This window comes from Peromyscus eremicus, chromosome 5 (genome assembly GCF_949786415.1).
Source record: "Peromyscus eremicus chromosome 5, PerEre_H2_v1, whole genome shotgun sequence".
Classification (NCBI taxonomy): domain Eukaryota; kingdom Metazoa; phylum Chordata; class Mammalia; order Rodentia; family Cricetidae; genus Peromyscus; species Peromyscus eremicus.
In genome coordinates, this window is record NC_081420.1 from 85,724,415 (window position 1) to 85,748,017 (window position 23,603).

General features: G+C 57.1%; 1 protein-coding gene across 1 annotated transcript; it reads right to left on the minus strand.

The window, feature by feature from the left end:
• Window positions 1–10,490: 10,490 nt before the first annotated feature.
• On the minus strand, window positions 10,491–22,878 carry Znf469 (zinc finger protein 469). The gene has a single exon (XM_059262513.1). The coding sequence runs from the start codon at window positions 22,876–22,878 to the stop codon at window positions 11,440–11,442; it is 11,439 nt and encodes a 3,812-aa protein (XP_059118496.1). The 3' UTR covers window positions 10,491–11,439.
• Window positions 22,879–23,603: the final 725 nt, after the last annotated feature.

The following is a 23,603-nucleotide window of genomic DNA, read 5'->3' on the forward strand; positions in this document are numbered from 1 at the left end:
GCAGGGACGCGGCGGGGCGGCTCATGCCCCCGGCCCGTGGGCTCCACGGCTGCCTCGGCCCGCGCCCCCAGCCCGCCGCGCCGCGCGTGGGCCGCCGGCGCCGCCGCGGAGGCCCGAGGCCACGGCCCTGCGCTCGGGCGCGCGGACTGCCCGGCGGGCGGCGGGCTGGTGGCGGCTTCTCTGCTCCGGCGCAGACGCCGCGGCCGTTTGGCTTTTCTCAATGGAACCTGCGAGCCACGAGCGGCGATCCCGCGGCCGCCGCCAGGGCGCTCCCGGCAGGCTGGCCGGGCGGGCGGGGCCTCCGCGTAGCTGGCGGCTGCCCCGCCTCTCGCCACGCCCCGGACCATCCTCCGCGGTCACGCCTTCCTGCTCCCGCTGGCCCCGCCCCCAGACCGTCCTTCCCGCTGGCCCCGCCCCAAACTATTGCTCATGGCTTTTCTGTTTGCCTAGGCTTCCGCGTACTCACCCAGCCTCTGCCTGGTTGTCTTTCCTCGCGCTGGCTCCACCCCTCAGCCGTCCTCCTCCCACTGACCCCGCCCCTCAGCCAGTTCTTCATTGATCCCACCCCCTCAGCCCGGCCTCCTCACATTGACCCCGCCCCCAGCCCGTCCTCCTCACATTTACCCTGTCCCTCAGCCGCTGGATCGCACTGACCCCGCCCACCAGTCGTCCTCCTCATATTGACCCTGCCTCTGATCCTGTCCTCACCATGCTCTTGCCCCTCAGCTGTTCGGCTCATATTGACCCCGCTCCTTAGGCCGTCCTCCTCAGATTGACCCTGTCCCTCATTCTGATCTCTTCACATTGACCCTGCCCCTCGGCTACTCACATTGACCCCGCCCCTCAGCTCGTCCTCCTCACAAGAACACAGCCTCCGCTGTTCTCGACCTGACCCCGCCCCTTTGCTCGTCCTTCTCACAGGCCCCGCCCCTGTATTCCCCACTACCCCGTGCTGGCCCTGCCCCCAGCCCGTCCTTCCCGGTGCTAGCTCCGCCCATGTCTCGTCCTTCCTGGGCCTCGCCCCGCCTCCGCAGGCCCGCCCTTCTCCTTAGCCCCGCCCCTGCCCTGTAGTCCTTGGCTCAAGCCCGGCCCTTCCCCGCCCCCCACTCCAGCCTTACCCGCGTCTGCCCAGTCCTCAGCCCTGTCCTCACCTCCTGCGGGCTGGCCCCAGGCCGCGCTGGCCCTGTCCAGAATTCCCACCCTCGGTTCTTGGTAGACCTCTAGCCCCCTTCGCTAGTTCCAGTTTCCTGAGGCTATGTCCGCAGGCCTGGTTAGGACTTGGAGACCTGTTCTGAACTGCAGCCCTGCAGCCCTGGCAACACAGTCCCCTGGCTTGTCTGGCCCTGCCCCTCCGCTCTGGAGCCCCGCCCCCATGGCCTAAGTTATGTTGTCCCTTGCGTCTCTGCGTTCCAGGCAGCCAGCAGTGGGGTCCGAATGACCCAGGCCTGGACACAGAATTTGCGTTGTTCAGGATTTGGCATGTGACAGAGGTTCTGGTCTGGAAGGAGGCTTCAGTATGAGACTCCTGGAAGCGGCAACCCGGTGTTCTGCAGCTTCTGATGGTTGTGGCCTCTAGTGGTTCAGTCTTAGGCCTAATGGGCTGGGGAATCTCAGGTTTTTCCCTCTTGAACTCAGACCTGTCTGGAAATCTGGGAGGAGCCAGGGGTCCGTTGGCCTTCTTGCTTAACTACAGCCGAGGTCACAGTGGACATCTGCCAAGGAGATGTTGTCCCCAGTCCCCCAGCCTTCCCTGTTCATCCAGCCCCAAGCAGGCAGGTTTACAGTGCCCACACAGTCAAGAATGTACCTCATGTTCTTTGAGGGCACTGAGAGGCGAGACATGCTCAGGATCACACAGCTGGAGATGGGAGTCATGTCCTCATCCAAACGGAAAGTTCAAATGGCTGTCATTGATGTCTGCTGTGCCTCTTCATAGCACGCAGGGAAACAGAAAGGTCTCCACAGAGAACACATCTGGCCCTCGCCTAGTAGACAGTCTTCAGCTGGTACAACTGTCGCCATTCACGTCCCCTGGAAGTTTGCCAGATGCCAGGTATCAGGTGTTCTAGGTGTGAGACCTGTTTCTTTCCAGTTTCTGTTACTGAGGCCCTTGCAAAGAGGAGAAGAGGGGTGTCGACCTCTTCCCTGCCACCACTGTCATTCAGTGAAGGCCACTGTGCAGGACTGTCCCGTGGGACGGGATGCTGCCCCCTCTCCGCTGGTCATTCAGGAACACCAAGGCTAGGACCCAAGAGCTGCACAGAGTTGCCCAGCTTCCCACCTCTTCCCAAAAGGAGCTGTCCCTTCTACCGCTGGAACCCCACATCTGCTGGGTCTCCTCGGTCTAGGGACCCCAAGATGTTTCAGCACTGGACAAGGCATACCTCTTGGGTACTGCCTGTTCTCAAGGGAAGGGTGCTTTACAGGAAGGGGTTCAGGAGCTGGGAGTCATGGGAGGTGGCTAAGGGCTGGCATGTAGGGATGTGGTGAGAAGCTGGGTGCTCAGTAAGTAGCACCTAGGCTAGAGCTGCTGGACAAGATCTGTGTTGAGTTGGAATCTGAGAGTCGTGAGAGGAAACTGTGGTTTTCGATTAGCAATGTCTGCCTGGGATGCAGGAGAGTTAGATGGCATCTCTTTGGGCCCTTCTTTGCCTGATGTGATTTACTTGTATGATGCTATGTATACGGAGTCCAGGCTGGGAAGGAAGGACAACACTCAGCAACACAGAGCCTGTCGACCAGGACAAGCTGCATCACTTGTGGGACCAAAAGCAAAACCCATCAGGGGCTATGTGTCTCCAAGGTTCAGTGCCTAGTAGAAAGTCCTGCCTAAGCTTGCAGCTTCCTGAGCGCCTTCTTCCCCAGGCGCCCACTGCAGGCCCCAATTTCCCCTGCTTCTGAGTGTCCACTGGGAGTGGCCAGTTCACAGCTAGAGTCAGCAGGGAAACAGGATTGCTTCATCCAAAGACCTTGTGGTCACCTCCGTGTGGAGTGCAGGGGGACTCAGTTCTGAGCAAGGAAATCCTCCTGTGGTTGTAGGGACTCCTGCTCTCCCAGGGACCCAAGGCTTAGTAGTAGGTCTCCAAAAGCTTTGCTGAGAGATGCCAAGGGTGCCAGCACCCGCTGTGGGCACACAGAACAGGGTGAAGGTTTTGTTACTGTCAGCATTCTCTGAACCCCTTCAGAGTTGGCTTGGGTTTTCTCCTGGGACCCTGTGTAGGTAGGTCTCAAAGGGTTATGCCATGGAGGAGGCATCTTCCAGGCAGAAAGCAGCAGGGTGGTTCTAGGACATATAATGCTGCTGTTTTGGTGATGGCCCAGAGATGTCATGGTTGCAGAAACTGAGGCTTGGACAGGCCCAGATCCTTTCTAAGAACCCAGCTCAAGAGACAGAGAGCTGGGATGTTGCCTCAGGAAGCAACCTAGAGTTTTGCTGGACACAGGTCCAATTGCCTTGCATCCTCTTCTGTTGTTTTGAAGGGTCGGCCCCTGGGAAGGACGCTGGTTTCCTCCTGGTGCTGGAAGTGGTCACAATTGCCTAGGGCTCCTCAGACCTCAGTCTCCAGCCCTCAACCCTGGGGGTCTAGGTTTAGGTCTTGTCTGGCCATGGTCCTCTACCTTATGGCTGGCTCCTCTGACTGGTGGGCATATTCTGTGCTGATTCACCCCTGCACTGGCTCTTGGACTATAACCAAGAGACTCGGAGCACGTTTTAGAAACTTATGCTAGACCTTGAAGGAAAAAGAGGATGCTCAGAATAGAATAATGGGAGGGTCACTGACACAGAAGCTGGGAGGCATGAGCATCCGGCTGACTATATGAGGCCAAAATGGGTGTGGGGAATAAGGTCTTGGGCCAGAGGTCAGGCTGCAAGATGACAGTTTGCACTGGTTTCTCAGTCCTTCCCAAACCCCACTTGCTACTGCAGTCATCCAGTCTCTGTGGCTTCTTCATCTTCTGGTGGCTCAGACTTGGCTTTCTTCCCATCTCCTCTAGACCTCCTTGACTACCATTCTGACCACTGTCTCCAGCTCCAGCTGGTCCAACATTCACTCACATCCCCATTAGAGGCTGAAGCCAATGGGAGTCATGATGTCAACTACACAAACATTTGTCTTAGCTGAGTGTGGTGGTACATGTCTCTAATCTCATTACTAGGGAGGCCAAGGCAGGAGGATTGCCACGAGTTCCACTATTGACTTGAGTGAGACCCTGTTTTGTTTTGTTTTTTTTCCCTGCCTTAACTACTAAAGGTCCTAATGTGGGTCCCAAAGTCCTGTGGCTACAGGGCCTTTGCCTTAGTTGTCTGGGTGCTATGTACACCCTTCCCTTCCGTTGCCTGGTCCATCCTGCTCACCTTTCCAGAGGGAATCCCTGTCCTCTCTGTCCCAGCTTGTAAGGCAGCTGCAGGTAGCTCTTCAGCACTAGGCACTTAGTTATCTCTCACTAGCAGTGGCAAGGAGGGGTATCATGGCACCAGCCTCCATGCTGAGCATCCCATGCTGAGCACTGCCTTGTCCTTGTATCGATCATAGCAGCTTTCTGAAGGAGGAACTGACAGAATTACCATTTGCCAGGTGGGTAAATGGAGGCTCAGCAAGGTGAAGTCACTTACACAGCAGGTAAGGGCAGAGCTGGATTCCTCCTGGAAAATGCCCATACTCTGCCTTAGAATGGATGCTGAATGCTGCTTTGGGGGAGAGGCCTAGACCTTTCCCCTATCCCTTACCTGGGTCAGGCCTCTCTTCCTCTACTGCCAGTCATCCTGGGCCCTGGAGACACCAGGCAGCTGTGCTAAGGGCCCATCCCGACATTTGTCAGCGCCAGCTCTGTGAAGGGCTTAATTAACTTCCTGTTTCAATGGAGGATAATGAGTTTTAAACACCACGTGACTCCCTAAGGAGGTCAAAAGGCAGCCAGGATTTTTGTCAAAATAAATTAAGTTAGGAACTGGGAGGGCGCTGAAGGAGGCAGGTCTGGTGGTGCTGGCTCCCCAATCCGGCGGGCTGTCTAGGCAGTGTGGGACGTTGGTCTGTTTCCCCTGGCTCTGACTAGCTCTGGGGGGAGGGCTCAGGCAGTCCTTGTCCCTGTTCACGGCCACTACAGAGGTCAGAAGTCAGCGGAGGGAGAAAGCGCAGGCTTGGGCCACCTGCACACGCCGCTCACCTGGCCTCCAGGGTCATGTACACAGCTGAGGTCCCTAACAAGCCATGCTCTCTGACAGCCGGGGACCACAGGCTTATGCCTAGATGCTGTCATTGAATATTGTGAGCGTAAGCCAAGATCCACCCTTCATGGTGCTCCTCATGTGACTTCTATTCCCCCTCCAGGCAGGGGTGTGGACAGAAATACAGCCTTTCCTGGACATCACCTACGTCTGGGCTGGAGGTCAGGAGAACCTGTTCCTTCTGCACGTTTACCATTCCTGCTTCATCCCTCCTTCCTCTCTCACTTCCATCCTCCCTTCCTTCTTTTCCTCCTTCTCTCCACGAAGATGATGGACCAAGTCTGGGGTTAAGCAGTGAACCACAGACACCTCTGCCTCAGGGGTGTGGGTTTAGAGAAAGAGGGAGTCAATAGCCAGAAATAATGGGTGGTCTGGACCACACGGGCAGGTTAGATGCAGTGGGTGGCAGAGGAGAGCAAAGAAAGGCTGTAACATGGTAACGGAGGTGGACAGTACTGGAGGGTCAGACACTCTAGCTCTGTGAGACCTCTGGCCATGGATGCCCCCCACCCATTACCCTCTAGAAATGGGTGGGTGCAGGTGCTTGCCCTGAACCTCTAGAGCTGTGAGCAAACTGGAGTCTTTCTGTTTTTAGCTGCATGGTTGCCTCAGGTATTGTGTTGTATGCAATGCAGAGCTGACTCACAGGCTTTCCTCAGCTTAGCTGTGGCTAGGGGAGGTTAGTGATAAATGACCAGAGTAGACAGGAGGCAAAGGAGGAGCTGGGTACCCGCAGGAGGCCGGCCGGGTGTAGGCTGAGCAGGCCACACCCACCAACCCTCCTAGTCTCACCCACGTTCTGGCCACAAGACCTGCTTCAGCCAATGGGAAGTCAGCAAGGATGATGCCTGTACAGGCTTTTTAAACCCTAGGGCAATGGACTGGCCTGAGGCAGACGTCTCTAGGAAGCTAGCTTCAGCTTTCAGCCACCTCAGCTGACTGCAGCTGCTGGAGTGAGGCCAGGGGACACAGAAGCAGGACCTGCTCAGTCAGCAAGCACCCAGAACCATACGTTGAATCCTTATTCAGCATTGACTACTGGGGTGTTAGTTATAGGGCAGCAGTCATGGATGGAGTGGGGTACTCAGCACCAGCTGTGGGACCAGCTGCAGATGAAGGCTGTGAAGTGGTCTGTCTGGACAGCCAGGGTCATCAACCATACTTTAGGTATGGGGACCTGTGGGATACAGGGTGCCAAGGAACTCAGGTCATGGCCAGCTATAGCCAGGTTGGATGTTTATGTACAGTGGCTCCCATCATTGCTTATGACAAGATTCTGGGGAACAAACTGGTGTTTTCAAGCAGAACTAAGGTAATAGACAAGATCCCCAATATGCTGGGTGGAAGAAAGGACCGTGGCCTATTGCCAGGGGCCAGAACAGGCCCCTCAGGGAGATGGCTTCAACTGGTGTGTGTCCAGGATGTGGTCATGAGGTCTTTGGAGCAGCCCTTGGTGCAAACGAGAGCTGAGATTCTTGGGGTGGCTGCAGGCATGGACAGAGGCCCTGTGTCTTCAGGGGCTCTCCCAACCCTCACCTGTGCTCAGGTAGAGGAGAGGGAGGTCTGTCTGGCAGTCACAGCTATCCTAGGGAAGCAGTGGACCGTCTGTTTGGAACACGACCTCAAGAACAAAGCTAGACCCACAGTCACCCTCATGGGACTCAGTAGGCTTGGAACAAGGAGACCAGCATCACCTGGCTGGGTCTCAAAACTGCTCTTGGCCTGCAGCTGCTGTGTGCCACTTGTCCCCTACTCTCCATAGAGGAGCATCAGTGGCCTCTGTCTTATGTCCCGTTCTACACCATGGGAGGAGCCCCATCCCGGCCTGCTGGGGACTGTGGATATCACTCCGAGGCCTCCAATAGGAGCAGTGTGAACCACCCCAGCCATCAGTGAGCGCTTGTCATGGAGGCAAGCCCAGAGCCTCACAAACACCATTTCCTCCCATCCCACAGCCTCGCATGAGATCTTACAGAGCCCATTTAAGCCCCAGGTTTGGTCGTGAAATCCAGATGTTCTGTGCCAGCCAGCCTTCCATCTGGAGTTGGGTCTGAGGAGAGAGCTGCTGAGTGCCAGGGTAGAAGGATGTGTGTTGAGCATGATATCCATTTAGGGTTGGAGCAAATAGCCAAATCCTGCCGTTCTCATTACTGTGTCAAAGCCATATGCTCTCCTTCTGGGGCCTCAGAAACAGCACTGGGGGGCTTGGGCCATAGAGACTGGGGGGCTGTTTACCCATTTCCAGCCAAACCATGGGCCTAGGTGGATTACTCCTGCCTCTCCTCCCTGCCTTCACAGGGCTGGAGACCAGGGGCCTTGAGTTTCTACCCTCAAGGCCATGCCAGCAGCCAGGGAGGCAGACAGTGTTCTGTGTGAAAGTGGTCTGTGACCTTGGGTTCCCTTGCACACTGGGAGGACAAAAGTACAGGTCTCACTGTGTCTGCCTGACTATGATGCCCCACCCCCAGGGTATTGGGGACTGTGGCTTGGGGAAGGTCCTGTTTCACTCACCTCAGCTTCTGGAAGTTGGAAGAATCTGTGGGCTGAAACTGGGTCTGCCTGGCCAAACGGACAAATGTGGACTTCTGTGGCTCCTGGAATCTATAAGCCCTAATGCCTCATGGGAACACCACAAAGAACCCAGCCATGGGCACCTAGCATTATACTGTACCCTCTCATACCTGGGCAGCTTCTGTTCCCCTAAAGGTGCCTTTCTGGATCCTGTCCTTCCTTCCTTCCTTCCTTCCTTCCTTCCTTCCTTCTTTCCTTCCTTCCTCCCTCCCTCCCTTCCTTCCTTCCTGTTGTGTGTGATAGCGCATGTATGTGCGGAGGTCAGAAAATATCAGAGTCGGCTCTCTCCTTTCTGTGGCTTCTGGGGATTGAACACAGGTCACCAGGCTTGCACAGTAAGTGCCTTTACCCACAGAGCCACCTTGCCAGCCCAATACTGTCCTTTCAATTCTCCCCACACTGGGCACACTTTCCTAGGCCCAGGAGCACAGATTAGCAAAGGCAGTATCCAAAGCAGCCTGTTGGGGAGCAGAGGAAGCCCTGCGTGTGTAAGGTCCTGAGGGAATGTGTGTTGTTGACAATGGGCACAGCCATCCAAGGACGCTAGCCTCAGAACCTGAGGGAAATGGCAAAGCCTTCTCTTCTGGTCCCCGTGTGGACGTCGACAGTACGTGCAGGAAATGGCCACCATAGCTTTCTCCCCCTGAAGACCACTTCCCTACAGAGACTGCTCCTGTGAGACTATCCAAACCTGCCCCCTCCATCCAGCTGTACTCCATAAACCCTGCCCCCTTGTTCAGCTGTCTGCAGCAACCCCGCCTCTCTGTTCAACCCTATAGACTAAGACACACTGTGCTTCCAGGGTGCTGAGGTTTCTCCACCAGAGAACCTAGGCCACCCGAAACCAGTTCTTTCTATGTCTTTCTGGATCTGCCTTTTCTTCATTTCCTGACTTCCCCAGTCAGGTTCATCCCTGGAGCCATGATGGACATGGTAGCAGACATTTCCATGAACCTCCAGCCTCAGTTCCCCAGAGACAATGGGCTCAACCCACAGAAATGCCAAGTGTGTCTACGCTACCAGTGGCTCTCTTGACCGTCTTGTTGTCCAGCCCCCAGCTGCAACTCACAGTTTCTGCCTGTCACCCGTCCTCCATCTGATCCTGGGCATGGGCATCTCTGCTCCCCTCCTCCCTAGGCAGGCTGAGATAGACTCGGCGACTTATAACGGATGCCGTGGAAATCTATAGTCTGTATACTCCTCCCATTGAGGCAGATCCTGAGGGTAAATGACAGCCAGAAGAGGCCTCAGAGCCTCAGGGGTGAAAGTGGCCCTGCCTAAGGACAAGGGAAATGTTTGTGTGATAGTGACCCTGATGATTCCAGGGTTGGTTGTCTCTGCAGTCCCCCTTCTGAGTAACTCGCTGTTTCTTGGCTCTCATTTCAATGTAGTCTCCAGGGAAGCCTACCCAGGGCTTCCCTAGAGCCAGGCCCCTGACTGCCAGATGGATTCCAAATCACAGGTATCAGTACTTGCCGGGCAGGCAGTGGGCACCTGGATGTGTCCTGGAGGCCGAGCAGGTGTGCTTTCAGAGAGTGCCTTCACGCGTGTGAACACTCATGTGTGGGCCATGTGTGCAGTGTGTGCCTGCTGGTGCAGACAGGGTACCTGCCTACCAGATGCATCTGTGTTTGGAAATCCCTATCTCTGTCCAAAGAGCTTTGAAGCCCACTAGGTTCCTGAGGGCTGCCTTTGTGCTCAGGTGGCAAGTCAGGCTCCCTGGTTGGATGGATGCTGCCACCTGGTGGTCAGGCTGGGGTTATGCCCTATGTGTGTCTAGGGGTCACAGGATGGCATGCATGGACAGGGTTAGGCCTGCTCATGTCAAGCCTATGTTTCCAGGAATCTGCCCTCAAAGTCAGGCCCTAAGGGTGTGTGAGAGGGCAGAGTTCCACCAGTCTGTGACATCTGACCAGTAACTCAACCTCGTCCTAGGTGAGGGGGCAGCTGCTAACTAGGGTGCCACCTGAACCCTGTTGAGATGAAGGACAGGGCAGAACAGTGGACCTTGTTGGTTCCCTGGGTCTCCATCCTGGAGCCCTTCAGACCTTTTCTAAGACTCAGACCGTGCAAGCCACTCCGCTGAGCGTCACCGGCCCAAACACTACTAGCGAGGGCCCTGTATGGTCAAATCCCTTCCCTGCCCCTCCCTGGACCTGTTTATGCCACCTTATCCACTTCTCTGTTTCCCTAAATCCATCTTAGAGGATTCCTATCCCCCCTCAGTCCCTCTTGGGTCCTGCCTTATGTGTCCCCACAACTTTGGTTTGGCCCATAGCGTACAGTGGCCCTGGGAAATGACCACCAAAGCAAATGCTTTCCAAGCCACATATGGGCTCCAGGGGGAAGCAGGAGCAAGGACAGATACCACAGAGACAAGAGGTTTCTGCGAAAATAGTGAGAATATATTTGAAAAGACGAATTAGCTGTGACTTTAACAGTACGACCTCAGGGGCCCCCTGCCCACGTCTTTATCCATTGGAAAGAGGCATTCTGAAAGACCCCAGCACCTTCTATGGAGGCAGTTTGGGCCTGGTTTGGTCTTGTTTAAAATGTCAAAATAAAACCTTTTGACACTCACATTGCACCCAAGCTAAAAACTACACAACAAAACAAGCCAGGAATCTCTAAGACTCCCTAGGAGAAAAGGGGAAGCATCTCCTCCTGCCCATTTTGATACACAACACTATATTGGCAGGTGTGTAGTTGGCAGGCTCATGCCAGTACACAAACCACACCCACAGCCCAGCCTTGAGGGTCCCTTCACTGCTGGGACCCTGGGACTGGAGCTCAACTAGGGAGACCTGTGAGGCTCAAGACCTGGGCTGTAGGTCTCCCCACCCTAATTATCCCGTGGTTCAAATAAGACTAGGGAGCCTGTATTCACATTACAGCATGGGAATAGCACCAGAACCTTTGGATCAGGCTTTCTGGGACCTAGAGACAGAGCCCCAGAGGGGAGGAAGGCACTTGGAAGGGGCCATAGGGCTGAGGGATCCATTGGGCACTGGCCAAGGTGCTGCTTTCTCTGCATTCCCTATAGGAACCCAGTCCCTGGGGGCAAGGTGCTGGAAACATCCGCAGTGCATCTGGAGGCCAGCATGACTTTGTGGTTGGGAGGATGGTCCTGTCACCCTCTCAAGGACCAGGTGGCTCAGAAATGGCCCAAGTAGAGAACATGGTCCTCTCCCATGTGACTTCTAAGGTCACTTTGGAATCTTAGCAACAGCAGCAAGACGAGGCAGCTGCCACTGTTTGGCTGGCTGATGGCCTCAATGTGCTTTCCTGCTAGGAGATGGGGGACCTTGTGCAAACCTTCATATACGAGTTTGACAGCCCGAGACACCTGGCCAACAGGACATGGTGGCAGTGACGGGTCGTGAGCCGCTTTCTTCAAGTACTTGGTACCAAGAAAGCAGGTGCGCGATCTCAGGGGGGTTGAGGCTGGTCCTTCCCTCAACCCTCGCCTTCCAGCACAAAGCCCTGTTCCCAGCAGCACACTCAGCTCTCTAATCTGGTGGAGAATCTGTGGGAAGTCAGGGCCAGAGAAACAGATGAGTGGTCTCAAATTGAGCTGCCTCTAACTCCGAAGGCCAGACAGGAGCCCATCAGCTGGGCTCCCAGGCATCCTCTCTTGTGGGTTACTGGGAATTGTCTTTCTTTAGAGGGATTTTGAAGCTGGTCAGTTTCTGCCCAAACAGCTGGCTGAGGAGGTCGCTCTGGGCCTCTGCAGTCCGGTGGTCTCGGGGCTCCATGTGTTCAACACTGTAGACAGCTTTGACCCTTTTGTAGGGCCTGGACAGGGGTCTTGCCTGGGGGAATGGGTCCTTTTCAGAAGTGTGGCCCAGGTCCCCTCTCTTCTGTGATGACGGCTGTGGCCTTGTCCTGCCGCTCTGGTTACTAGGTCTGGACTTGTCAGGGGGAACTCGGCTGGGAGTTGCTTGCTTTCGAGGAGCCCTGGATGACTTGTCAGGGGCTGAGGGGCCTCTCTCCATGCTTCCCAGGCTTCCATGCCTGGCTAGTCCCAGGGCCTGGCCCTTTCTCTTTTTCTCATTGTCTTCTCTTTTCTCCCTGGGACTTGAATGCACTTGGACCCCCTGATGATCAGCTTCTCTGGGCCCCCTGGCACTGCCCTTGGTGTGGGTTTGAGGTGGGGGCTGGTCAGGGGTGGAGCTCCCCCAGCTAGGACAGCTGGGCTCAGTGGGGGTCGAGGCCATCTCACTTTGGAGCTGCCCACTGGTTGGCTGGGGCTGGCTGCCACCCCCGGTCTGAGTACCAGACTGTAGACCCTCAGTGCCCTGAGAGTTGGGTCTCAGTTTAGCTTTAGAAGTGCTGGGTTTTACCCTATCCTCAGGACTCTGGACCAGCTCTCCAGATGCTGGGGTCCCCATCCCTATAGGTTTTCTTGGTGGTGCTGACAGCTTCAGCGCTTTGCTGGGGGGCGCTGCTGATCTGTGCTTGGAAGAACTCAAGCAGGCTCCTGGTTTGGTGGCATTTCCCTTCTGGGAGGGAACCTCTATTCTCCCCTCAGGTACTATGTGGTGTGTGATCATTAGCCTCTCCTTCTGGAGCTTGGAGGGGTCTCCCGGGGAACAGCCAGGGGCACACTTGCCTCGGGTGCCTGGACTCCTGTGTTTTCCTGAGAACAGGTGAAGGGCTCTCTTTTCTCTTGGGGGAGGTTGCCACTTACGTGGCTCAGGGCTGCCTGAGGAAGCCTCATTTTCTGGTTTCTCCAGGGCTCTGTCCAGCTTGCGGCCACCTGTACCTTCAGCCGAGGCAGCCGAGAAAGGAGACAGAGACGGAGGTGGAAGGTCCTGGCCATTCAGTGGTGGGTTGTTCCCCTTGAGTGAGTGGTCTGCCTGGTCCACAGGCCTCTCTTGAGAACTGGGCTGGTCCAGGATGGGGCTAGGAGCTGTCTCTGAACAGACCAGGGGTAGTGCAGGGAGGCAGCTGTCACTTGGAGTAGGGCTGCTTATGGATGGGACTCTGTCAGTGCTGGCCTTAGAGGGGCTGGAGGGCGCCACCACCCTGTGCTGCTTGCTGGGTAGCACATCCTGGGGGACCTGGGTCTTCCTCCCAGGAACCCCTGGCCGCCTAACACTTCGGAGTGCAAAGGGCTGCTGGCCGCTCCTCAGGTGCTTGTCCATGTGTCTGTCAAACTGCTCCTTCTTGGCAAAGGTGTAGTTGCAGGAGCTGCAGACAAAGGACCTCCTGATGACATGCATGACATTGGCACAGAGCTCACAGGCATAGAGAGGCATGTGTGGTAGTTCCCTCTCCTCTTCCACCCCGTGGGTCAGGCCCAGGTGCACCCTCAGCTCCCAGTGCTCAGGGTAGACCTGTGGGCACTGGGGACACAGGTAGACGCGCTGTGGGCTGTGCACCGCCAGGTGGCGCTGCAGCTTGAAGGGCTTGGGGAACTGCTTTCCGCAGTGGTGGCAGTCCCGGGAGGGGTCCTTGCAGTCCTCATGCACTGGGACCGCTTGGAGCAGGGACTCACTGTGGGACCAAGGGTCTGGGGATGGAGTTGGGGGCGTCTTGGCAGAGCCAGAGCAGATGACAGAGCTGCCGGTCAGAGCGGGTGGGCTGCCTCCTTCGGTTGCCGGACTGAGGGACGGCAAGGCACCATCTTGGTTGGGAGTGACTGAGGCGGGCACCTTGTGCTTCACTCTTCTCCCTGGGGTTTTCTTCCCTGCTTCTCCTTCCTGCTCCGATGCCTCCCTGCTGGCCTTGCCAATTGAGTGCTTGGTCCTCTGGGGTTTAGATGTTTGCTCCACAATGCTGTTCAGGAAGTGTGTGAGAGTGCTCTCCTCTTCCAAGCACCCTGGCAGGTCTCCCAGGGCTCGCCGTGCCTGTCCACTTCGGGCGAAGCGGGCGGCATGCTCCCGCAGGTGCTGGTTGTACATCCAGACATCGGCCACCTCCTTCAGGCACATGCCGCAGGCCCACGGCCCCGCCTTGCCCTGCACATGCTTCTCCCACAGGTGCTCCCGAAGAAGCTCCCGGGAGCTGAACCTGCGTTCCACACACATGTAGCAAGTAGGGGGTGGTGAAGGGCTGTGTGCCAGCTTGTGTAGATCCAGCTCGCCCAGGCTGTGGAAGCGCTGGAAACACACCTTGCACTTGTGAGAGGCCCTCCTGCCCTTCACTGGCCGGTCTCTACCTTTGGCTCCTCTGGCCCTGGCAGCTTCCTCCATTCTTTTGTTTGGAGGCCCCTGTGAATTTGCTGTGGCCTGGAAGTCTAAGATACCTGGGTTGGGGAGGTCAGCAAGGCCATCACAGGGTCCTAGAAAGCACAGATCTTGTAACTCTAGCTGGGTGCCGAGCACCTCAAAGTCTTTAACGTAAAGCGGGGGCAGGCTGGCATTTTCGGGAAGCCTACCATCATGTTCTCGCTCCAGGTTAGGGGGCTCCGGGCTCACGTCTCCAAGGGAAGAGGGTGTTTCACAGGCAGGGCTACACAGCTCCAGGTCTCGCCAGGCTGCTGGGACCATGTGCAGCTGGGGAATGGCCTCGGACCACTCATCCTGGTTCTCGTTGAAGCAGGAAGGCGCCTCCTCCATATAGCTGGCCTCCCTGTTGGGTTCCAGGGCCCACAGGCTGAAGCTGGGGGTCCAGGGGTCAAGGCCAGGTGCCTTACTGCTCAGGAGTCCATCTAAGAGGAGGGACTCAGGCATATTCATGGCTTCATCATCCCACAGGTCCTCTTCCTCACGGGACAGGCAGAGAGAGCCTGAGTCACTGAGATCTGTGGGCAGGCGTGTGGAGAAGAGTGAGGCATTGGCTGCCACCTCAGTGCTGGGCTCCTTCGGTGGTGAGCGCTTTGGTCTTTTGCAGCGCTTCCCGTAGACACGTAGGTTCTTCTTTTGAGTAAGGCGGCCATCCATGGGGAAGAGCTGAGAGAAGGATATCTCATCATCAAACAAGTTTGGAGGCTCCCTTTGACCTGGGCTGGGGGCTTCAGGAGTGGTGCCCTTGGACTCCAGAACTCCACTCTGGGTTTCTGGGTCACTGACAGGACCCCGGGGGCAGCTGCTGATGGCGTTGTCCACTTCAAGACTGTGTGTGCTGTCAGGCAAGTCAGAGGTCCCCTTCCCAGTGCCTCCATCTGACCTACCTTCGGCTCGTGTGCTGTCTTCTGCAGGCTGGCTCTCAACAGCCTGTGATGATTCTCCACTAATAGCCAGTGCCCTGGCCTCTCCTGGTCCCCAGAACCACTGTGCCCAGGCTGCCTTCTGTTCCACTGGATGTTCCCCCTCTATCGTCCCTTGACAGATTCGCCACTCTTGGGGGGCTTTCTGTGCCGGCATCTCTTCTGGACACAGGGGCCCTGTGTCCATGTCTGCAGCATCCTCCAGAGCTCTGGGCCCTACTGTGGGGGATTCTCCCTCAGGCGAGAAGCTCAGAGGGATGAGATGATCGCCACATGCGGCTGATGGATCTGAGAAGTCCCTGTCTGAAGTCCCCTGGGCAGTATCTCCAGGACCATGCTTCTGAACCCTCCTCATTCTCAGCTTTCCCCCTTTCCTGTTGGATTTTCTCTCTGAATGGCTGGGGGAATCAGCAGGCTCTCTACCTCGTCTCTGGCCTCTCATTTCTGCCTGGTTGGGAAGGAGGTGGTCTGCTCGCCACCCATCCCGTCTTCTTGGCTTTGAGGCTGGAATCTTTGTACCCTTTCCTTGCTCAATCAGGCCTGGGGTGTGTGGTTGCTGGTTGAGAGGACTGTCTGCTGTCCTGGGTCCCTCAGATTTCTCACTAGTCACCTTCAACATCTCAGGACCCATGGTGTCTTCTGGTGTTGTAGAAGCCTGGAGGGAAGGTGGCCCAGAAGACTGGCCAGGGCCCAGGGGTGAGTGACTTGACCTCCCTTTCCCAAGCATCTTGCAGCTTTTCTTCCTAGGGGTCTTGCATGCTTGGGTCACAGAATCTGGAGGCTGGCAAGCTGGCGGGATCATGGGGCTCAGCTGGGAGCTAGCCTCCTTTTGTGGCCGGTGCTTCCGGGCTTTGTGCCTGCTTAGGCCTGCTCTGGAGAGGAAAGAAGCTGAACAGAGTTCGCAGGTCATGGGTAGCCCAGCTGAGGTCTTCTCTGTAGATGCTGGCTTCTTTTTCAAGCCTCGAGGCCTCCGTTTAGACTCTTGGGGACTGAAGGGGCCTTTCTGAGGAGAATGATGAGAGGTACCGATGCGGTGTTGAGGAGATTTGGACTTGAAGTCAGTAGCTGTGCAGCTCAGAGAGGCTGCCAGGGTCAAGTGGAGTCCTGTAGGCACTCCACAGGCACTGGCTCTGGGTACCTTGGTCACATCACAGTGTCTTGCCCTGGGTGTTCTTGGGTTGTCCTGTTCCTCCATACTGGCTGCTGCCTCATCTTCTTGGCAGATCTGAGAGTCTGGATCTGTAGTCCCCAGGATGGCGAGGTCTGTGGGCACAGCTATAATGCTGTGGCTTTCCCTGTGGCCAGGGCAGGGTGTGTTGCTCTGGGGCTCTAAGAAAGGGTCCTCAAAATATGTCCTTTCTGGGCTGCTGAGAGGTGGGATTCCCATGCAGTGGGGGTCTGGCACCTCTGGTCTCTCATCTGAATCTAGATCATCTTTGGTGGGAATGCTGGTCAGAGGGGCAGCTTTGATGGTTATTTTGGGGGAGCTGGGACCCCCTGGGGGAGGAGCAGTGGCATGAGCAGGAGATGTCCTCAGCTCCTCTTTTCCAGAATCTTCTAATGTTCTTACTGTGATGCCTTTGGGGCTGTCCCTGTCAAGTATTACAGGGTCTGAGAAACTGATGGGGCCAAGAGCGCCCGAGGGAGGGTCTTTGGAACTGCTGGTTCCCAAGAGTGACTGGTGGGATAAAGCCTCTTCAGAGCCACAGTGGCTTGTTATCAGTGATGTAGGAGTTAGGGGCCCAACATCTTTGGTGGCTTGGCCATGACTGGCCTGTCCCAGAGGTGTCAAGACAGGATAGGCTGGCTGATGGTAGGGGCTGGGTAGGTCTCTGTAGGAGGAAGGTGCTGGTGGCCCAACAGGCTTGACTTTGGCCCCAGGGTCTTCCTGGGGTAGGGGCTCAAGGTCATGGGGAGTAGGTGTGGCTGGGGAGATGGCTGAGAGGGCACAAGTGGCCAGGTCCCTGTTGGAAGGAGCTGAACTCTCCTGGCTAAAGAGCAGCTGTGGGCTGGCTGCCCTCTCTGGGCTTCTCTGTGCTGGCCCCATCTGGAGAGGGAATGCAGTCAGGATGGAAACTGAGGCTGTGCCATCAGGGTGGGTGGGGCTTGTGGAGGGCAGTGCTTGCCTCCTAAATCCTCGGGCTGCTCTGTTCCTCTGACGTGCCCCTCTGCTCCTGGCCGGCCTAACTTCCAAATGGGCCCTGACCTTGGTGAGCGCGTCTGGGTTCCCCAGGCTCCTCCGGTTATTTGGCCGAAGTCTGTTAGCGCGACCTTGGCCCTTGGTCTTCTCAGATTGACCTGGTGAGCCCAGATGTCCATCTGCCTTGGACCTCAGCTGCTTTCGGATGTCTGTAGTTAGAGCTGACATCTTTATAGCCCCTGACAAGCCCCCTTTCACACTGGCCTCCAAGGGGTCCCCAGGCCGAAGGCCCTGGGGATTGTCTTCACTCTTGGCTCTAGCATCCAGGACCTGGAGCAGAGGAAAGGAGCAGCAGGCTGGTTCCTGGAGCCTCTGTCCAATGGGGGCACTGGCCACCCAAGAAGGATCTGGCGTGGAATGGGACAAAGCTTTGTCACTCTGGAGGGTGGATAGTGGAAAGGCCCCTGCAAGTACAGACTCACCCTTAAAGCCAGGATCCTTTGCAATGGGGTTGGTTAGCATAGTTCCTATGGGACTTCCTGCTTGGTCCTCAAGGTGTCCCTTAGAGTCGTGGCTGGGACTAACACTTGGAGGGGAGGTGACACCCTCATCACCCTTAAGCATCAAGTTGGGCTCTAGGGCCAGATAGGCACTGGGGCTGTTGAATCCTTCTGGTGCGGAGGGACTTGGGCAGGGCTCTTGGGCCTCACAGGGGTCCAGAGAATGCCCTCTTGTATGTTCACTGGGAAGCAGCAGTGGGACATTCTCCTGTGTTCCAGAAGCTTCACTGTTTTTAGAAAACAAAAGCTCACGGTTTGGACTGTACTTGGCTAAGCTCTTGGCACGTAGCAGGAGTGCCTGCTGCCTGTCGGAGTCGGGCAGATGGTCACTTAGGGGGACCTGAGTGCCTGCGTTGGGGATGCGGGCCTCTGGCACTGTCTGAAAACTGAGGCTGAAACCTGCAGGACTGAGAGGAGCCCCAGAACCAGGGTCTTCTTGGGTACCTGGGGGAGGTGCTGCTTTGCCTGTGTGGCAAGAGGCTATGTAGGACCACTGTTTTGGGGCGTTCCCGAGGGCCCCTTCCTGCTGTGAACTTGATCCCTCAAGGCCTGTAAGGTTGGCTGCTGAGAGGATGTCTCTGTGGGGTGAGGCGGCCTGAGGTGTGGGCAGCAGGGAGGCCTGCCTTGGGCTTGGGTCCATCCTGCCTTCATGTACAGCTTCCTCAGGCCCTCCCAAGCCCCCCTGTGTACTCCCTTGCCCCTGTAGCTGGCTTTCTAATTCAGTTACCAATCTTTTGATCTCTAGTTCATCCTCGCACAGATTGCTCATAGGGGTAACACTACAGTCACTTCCCTTTTCAGGCACAGGAGGAGGGCTGGGAGGTACCGTCTGTTCAAAGGGACACTTCTTGCTCAGTGCTTTTCCCTTGGAGAGGCCAGGAAAGGGGCCAGGCAGCCCTGGAGAAACTTCCTCCAGCAGCAAGAATGAGGGGTACAGGGGGTCTGTCAGAGGTTTCTTAGGGAGAGGGTCAGTACACACCAGTGGTACGTGGGTGACCCTGTTTGCAGACAAGCTGTCATAGAGCGGTGGGTCAAATCCATCCTCAGGCAGCCCTGCAAACAGGGATGTGGACTCCAAGGTCAGTGGTGAATGCACCTTGCCTGGGTCTGTTTCAACTGGGTAGGGTGGATTCTTTGGTGGTGTTGACTCAAGAGTCTCCATACTATCCTGGCCAAGGTAGCAGCTGGGGGCAGGCAGTGTGTCCATAGTTAAAGGCTTGGAGCACAAATCTTCAGGGAAGCAGTTAGCTAGCTCCTTGGATCCAAGGAACAATTCACAGGGGGTGTCACTGTTAGGCAGGGGTCCTCCTTTGGCAGCTGGACACCCTATAGAGTGTTCGTCACAGTGGTCAGGGTCACAACCAGAACCAGAGTTCTTGAAGACTGGGATTCTAGATTCAGTGTAGAAAGCATCTGCCACCTTATCAGTGGGTGCCAGGCACCCTCCAGGCTGGGAAGCAGAGGAGTCTTCTCTAGTATGCAAACTGGGGCATTGCATGTACCCAGAAGTATCCAGCAGAGAGCCTGCATCTGGCGCTGGCATGCTCTTTCCTGATAGTGTTTCAGGGTGGCTTCCCGATGGCCTGGGGCTGCCAGCCTGTGGTGGCACTGAAGCGGTGGGTCTGGGGCTCCCCCCACCACAGCTAGCTAGAGAACTGGATCTCTCCTTGAGTTCTGTGGTGTCACGGTGTAACTCGGCAGCAACACTGGGCTTTTTGACCTCCTGGGGGAAGCCCAGAATGGCATGATTTTCCTCTTGGGTCTCGGTGGTGGTGAGGACCTGTGGAGGATGCTTTGGGGCTACTGTGGGGTGATCGGTCTGCTCAGGGCCTCTTTCCACAGGGACTTCTCTAGCATCCAAGCTCTGCAAGAGGCTGGGTGTTCTCTCTGGAGTCAGGGAGCCCCCATTTTCACCAGCCTCCTGCCTCACGACCTTTCTTGGTTCCTGGGCCAAATCTTCTTTCTTTCTCTTCTTGCCTTGGCGCCACCGGCGGCGGCTGTGGCGGGAGCCGTCTTGGACGGGACCCCCTGTGTCCTGCTGCTGCGCATCACCCTCTTCCTCAGATTCAGAGGCACAGCCTTGCCCCTTAAGCCTGCCCTTCTGGGTGCTAGGTGGTCTTGCAGGCAACAGAGAGACATGGGAGACCTGGCCACGTGGCGTCTGCCGCCTGTGGTACCTGTTTTTCTGCTGTACTATCTTGTGGATGAGCTCCTTGCTCCAGGAGCCTCCTCGCCCCCTCCTTTTCCTGGGGTCCTTCCCAGAAGGCAGTTGCAAGTGCTTGGAGCTCCTGGTCTCTTTAGAGGTGGCTCTAGGGATGCTGTGGTCTGCAGGAGCATAGACCTTGCGAGCCTGACTTCTGCGAGCCTGACTTCGACGGTCCTGGGGCCGGGGCCGCTCAGCACTGTGGCCCTTCTTCCTTGGCCTTAGGCAGATGGCTCTGGCAGAGTTGTTAGTGCCCTTGGTCACACCTGGCTCTTTCCGAAACAACTTGAATTGCTTCCCTCTCCTCTGCTGCCTGACCAGGGTGGTTGCATCTGCTTCTGCAGATGCCAAGCCCAGGGAGCGGGTTTTGGGCCTGTTTCGAGCTGGGCAGCCCCTGTCTCCGGTGCAGGGAGCTTGGGGTTCTGGTATGACAACTCTGGATGGGAGCTGGGGCTGGGTAGCATTCTTGGGAGTTGTTCCCACCTGTGTGTTGAGGGAATGCCCAGCACTGGGCCCCCTGGAGCCTGAAGGCTCCTCATCAGCAAAGACGTCAATGAAGCTGCTGTCTATCTCAGGGTTGTCTGACTGGTACTCCATGCCATTGAGTGCCTCGGTGATAAGCCTGTCCAGCTTGGCATCATCCTCCATGTCAAGGTCCGAGGTGGGGAGTGGGAAGGGGGTGACAGCCAGGCCGGTGGGCAGGAAGCTTGTTCTCAGGGAGTCCTCTTTGCTGTCCCCCTGATCATCTCTGGGTGGCAGGAAGGGGGCAGCCTGGTTGTGTTCAAGCAAGCCTGAGTGTGCATCGGTGGGTGCCTTTGAGGTGGTGGTGGGTGTGGAGAGCCCTGGGGGCCGCAGGGCGCCATCCTTGGTCTTGGCTAGCAGCAGGCTGCAGAATGGTCTGTGTTCCAGGAAGGCTGCTAGGCTGCTGTAGTTGCGATCACACTGTCTGCAGGTCAGCAGTACATCTAGCTGGTCCAGGCTGGCGCTGCTCAGGGAGAAGTGCTGGGCAGGGTACGGTGGTGGCTCTGGAGGAAATCCCTGCAACCTGTCTCTGCCCAGTGAGGGGCTCTTGTGGGGAAATGGGGCTCCCTCCAGGCTCTTGAAGGCATCCTCAGCTCCTGGACCCTCTGTGGGGAGAGGGAAGGCTTTGGCCGGCTCTGATTGGTAGCATGTGGGGATGGTATGTGTGGGCTCTGGGGAAGGGAAGGGGCTGCTGGTCTCCTGGGAATGGGTGGGGGGCAGGAAGAAGGCTGAGGACCTGAGGGGTCCAGGTTGCTGGCTATCCTCAGAGCTGGGGTTGGCTGGGCTACTGGATGGTGGCGACAGGGATGAACAGGTACTACTGCTGGCCGTGTTGGTTGCAGGTGAGGGAAGAGGGGACTCGCTGGGAGAGGCTCCCATCACCCTGGGTGGGGGCAGGCTGAGGGCCCCTTGAGGTGACACCTGGGATTGGGTTCCCCCAAAGAACAGGGGCTGGGTCCCAGGGTCCTTTAGCCCACCATAGGCTAGCAGCCTTGGGGAACTGCTTGGCTGTCCTGGGCTGCTCCTGAGAGCTGACAGCGTCTCCCCAGGCCTATGGATTGTATTCAAAGCACCCAGGGCTCCCTGGCTGTCCCCTTGCCACTCAGAAGACCCCCTGGGGAATGTCAGTCGGCTCAGCACCCCCATTTGGTGAGAATTTGGCCCAGGGGTCGTAAGCACTGGGGACCAGGGCAGGGGAGGACTTTGGGGAAGGCAGAGCCGCTGGCCTTCAAAGAAGGCAGTTCTGGCAGCAACTGCAGGGTTGAGGGTGGATGTGGGGTAAGAAGCTGCTGAGGAATCCCACAGCTGGGGCAGATGGGTGGGTGGTGGCCCAGGGGCAGGCAGCTCTGTGTCCAGAGGCACTGGGCTGGTACCCACCCCATTAGCTCCATACCCCTGCCCTGGAAAATGCCTCTGAGGTGGAGGATTTGGGGGACCCCTGGGACTCCCCAGTCCATCATGAATTGGAGAGGGCCCTTCAGGAAGGCCTTTGGTCAGGCTCTTGTGCAAACTGTCATGGAAGGGGCTAGGGACCAAGTGAGCAGCACTAGGTGGGGAGAGGGCACCTCCAAGATCACTGGGAGTGTTGACTCCCCCTGACTGGCCTGGGTTGCAGGGCAGGGATGGGTAGGCAGGGTTCGTACCCAGGGCCTCCTCAGTCCATGCTACCAGGGGCTGGTGGAAGGTGTACAACACTGTCTCAGCTGCTCGTTCATGTTGGGCCATTTCTACGGGGAAGGGGTAGGGGACAGAGACCCCCTGGGGGCTGCTAGGCCTGTTGCCTTCAGGGAAGGGCTTGGGCTCTGCAGAGGGGACCCCAAAATTAGCACCTGGGAAGCTGTTTTCAGCAGCAGGAGGCCAGGGGTTGGTCCCAATGGCCTGGACGTTAGGGCCAGAAGCAGGCCTATGGGGGCTGGTGCCACTGCTCTGGGGGGCCCTCTGGGGCAAGGGCCCAGGGGTGGCACTTGGTGAGGTACAGTTGGTGGAGGTAAAGCTGGAAGGGGCCTCCTGAAAGCACCTTTGGGGGCCATTCTCTTCTGGGGAGGGCAGGGCCTCAGCCCTTGGGATGCTGGGCCTGCGGCGGGCTCTGGTCTTTTGGACCCGAGGAGCCTTGGTCTCCGACACCTGGGGGCCTTCATGCTGTAGGTCCTTAGGTGGCTCATCCAGGATGCATCTGATCCTTGAAGTGCTTAGGTTGTGGAGCTGTGGGCGACTGCTCTCCATCCTGCTGGCCAGCCATGAGTAAGCTTGTACAGAGCTCTGTCCTGCTGGGGCCTGCGTTCTCAGTAGCCCGTCCTCTGGCTTCACCTCTTTGGCCAGACTCAGCCGGGCTTCAGGGGAACACTGGGCCTGGGCCTTGTTGCCTTCATCTCTCATGTCCTGGGTGGTCCTGCTGGCAGAGCTGTGGTCCTTGAGCGGGTGCTGAGAGTGGCACCCCAGGCCGCTGGCAACTTGGCAGGGCTGCAAGTCTCTGGGCAGAGTTGGGGGCCGCTCTCCTGGCATGGCCCCACCGTCCCAGGTGCTAGGAGGAGGCAGTGGTTGGAGGAGGAGCCCAGGTAATGGGCTGGGTGGCCATCCTCACCCCCTGGTGGGGCTCAGGGAAGCCTATACTCATGGCCCTGCGTGGAGCCTGCAAGGAAAGGACACAAATGAGTTCATGATGGCTGGATCTTGGGGGAAGACAGGGAGCCCATGCTGGACTTGGAAGCCTCCTATGGAGACTGTGTCTAGGTCAGAAGCAGCAATCACTTATGTGGCTGTTATCAGAAACCCAGAGGGTGACTGGCTCGGAGAGCAGGGTCCCTGACAAATGGAGCCAGGGATATTAGGGAGGTATGGTGAAAAGTGGAGGGAGAAAACGGAAAAGGGGAAGGGGTCTGAATATCAGAGAAGACCACTTGCCTCTGCAGAGGAGTCCAGTAGCTACCTGCTGGGCAGGAAATGCCCCGCTAATTTAGAACATGGCCTGTCCCACATTTTTCAGGGTAGATGGAGTTCCAGTGTCCACCAGCAGTGGGCAGCATACCACTCACGTCGGGAAGCAACCACAGAAGACCAGACAGCAGGGTAGACTTGGTTGGGGTTGTGGGGACAGGATGGGACAACACAGGACTTCATCTGCCACATCTAGGTTCTCTCCAGCCTACCCACCTGGAGGAAGGCCTCCTTCCCTTCTCTGGTCTTCACTGTGATGGGCAACTGGGTCCTTGGGAAAGACTTGTTTGGTG

What these genes read in the sequence shown, in the direction of transcription:
- Znf469 (XM_059262513.1), bottom strand. Translation starts at nt 22,878, where the DNA reads ATGCCAGGAGAGCGGCCCCCAACTCTGCCCAGAGACTTGCAGCCCTGC.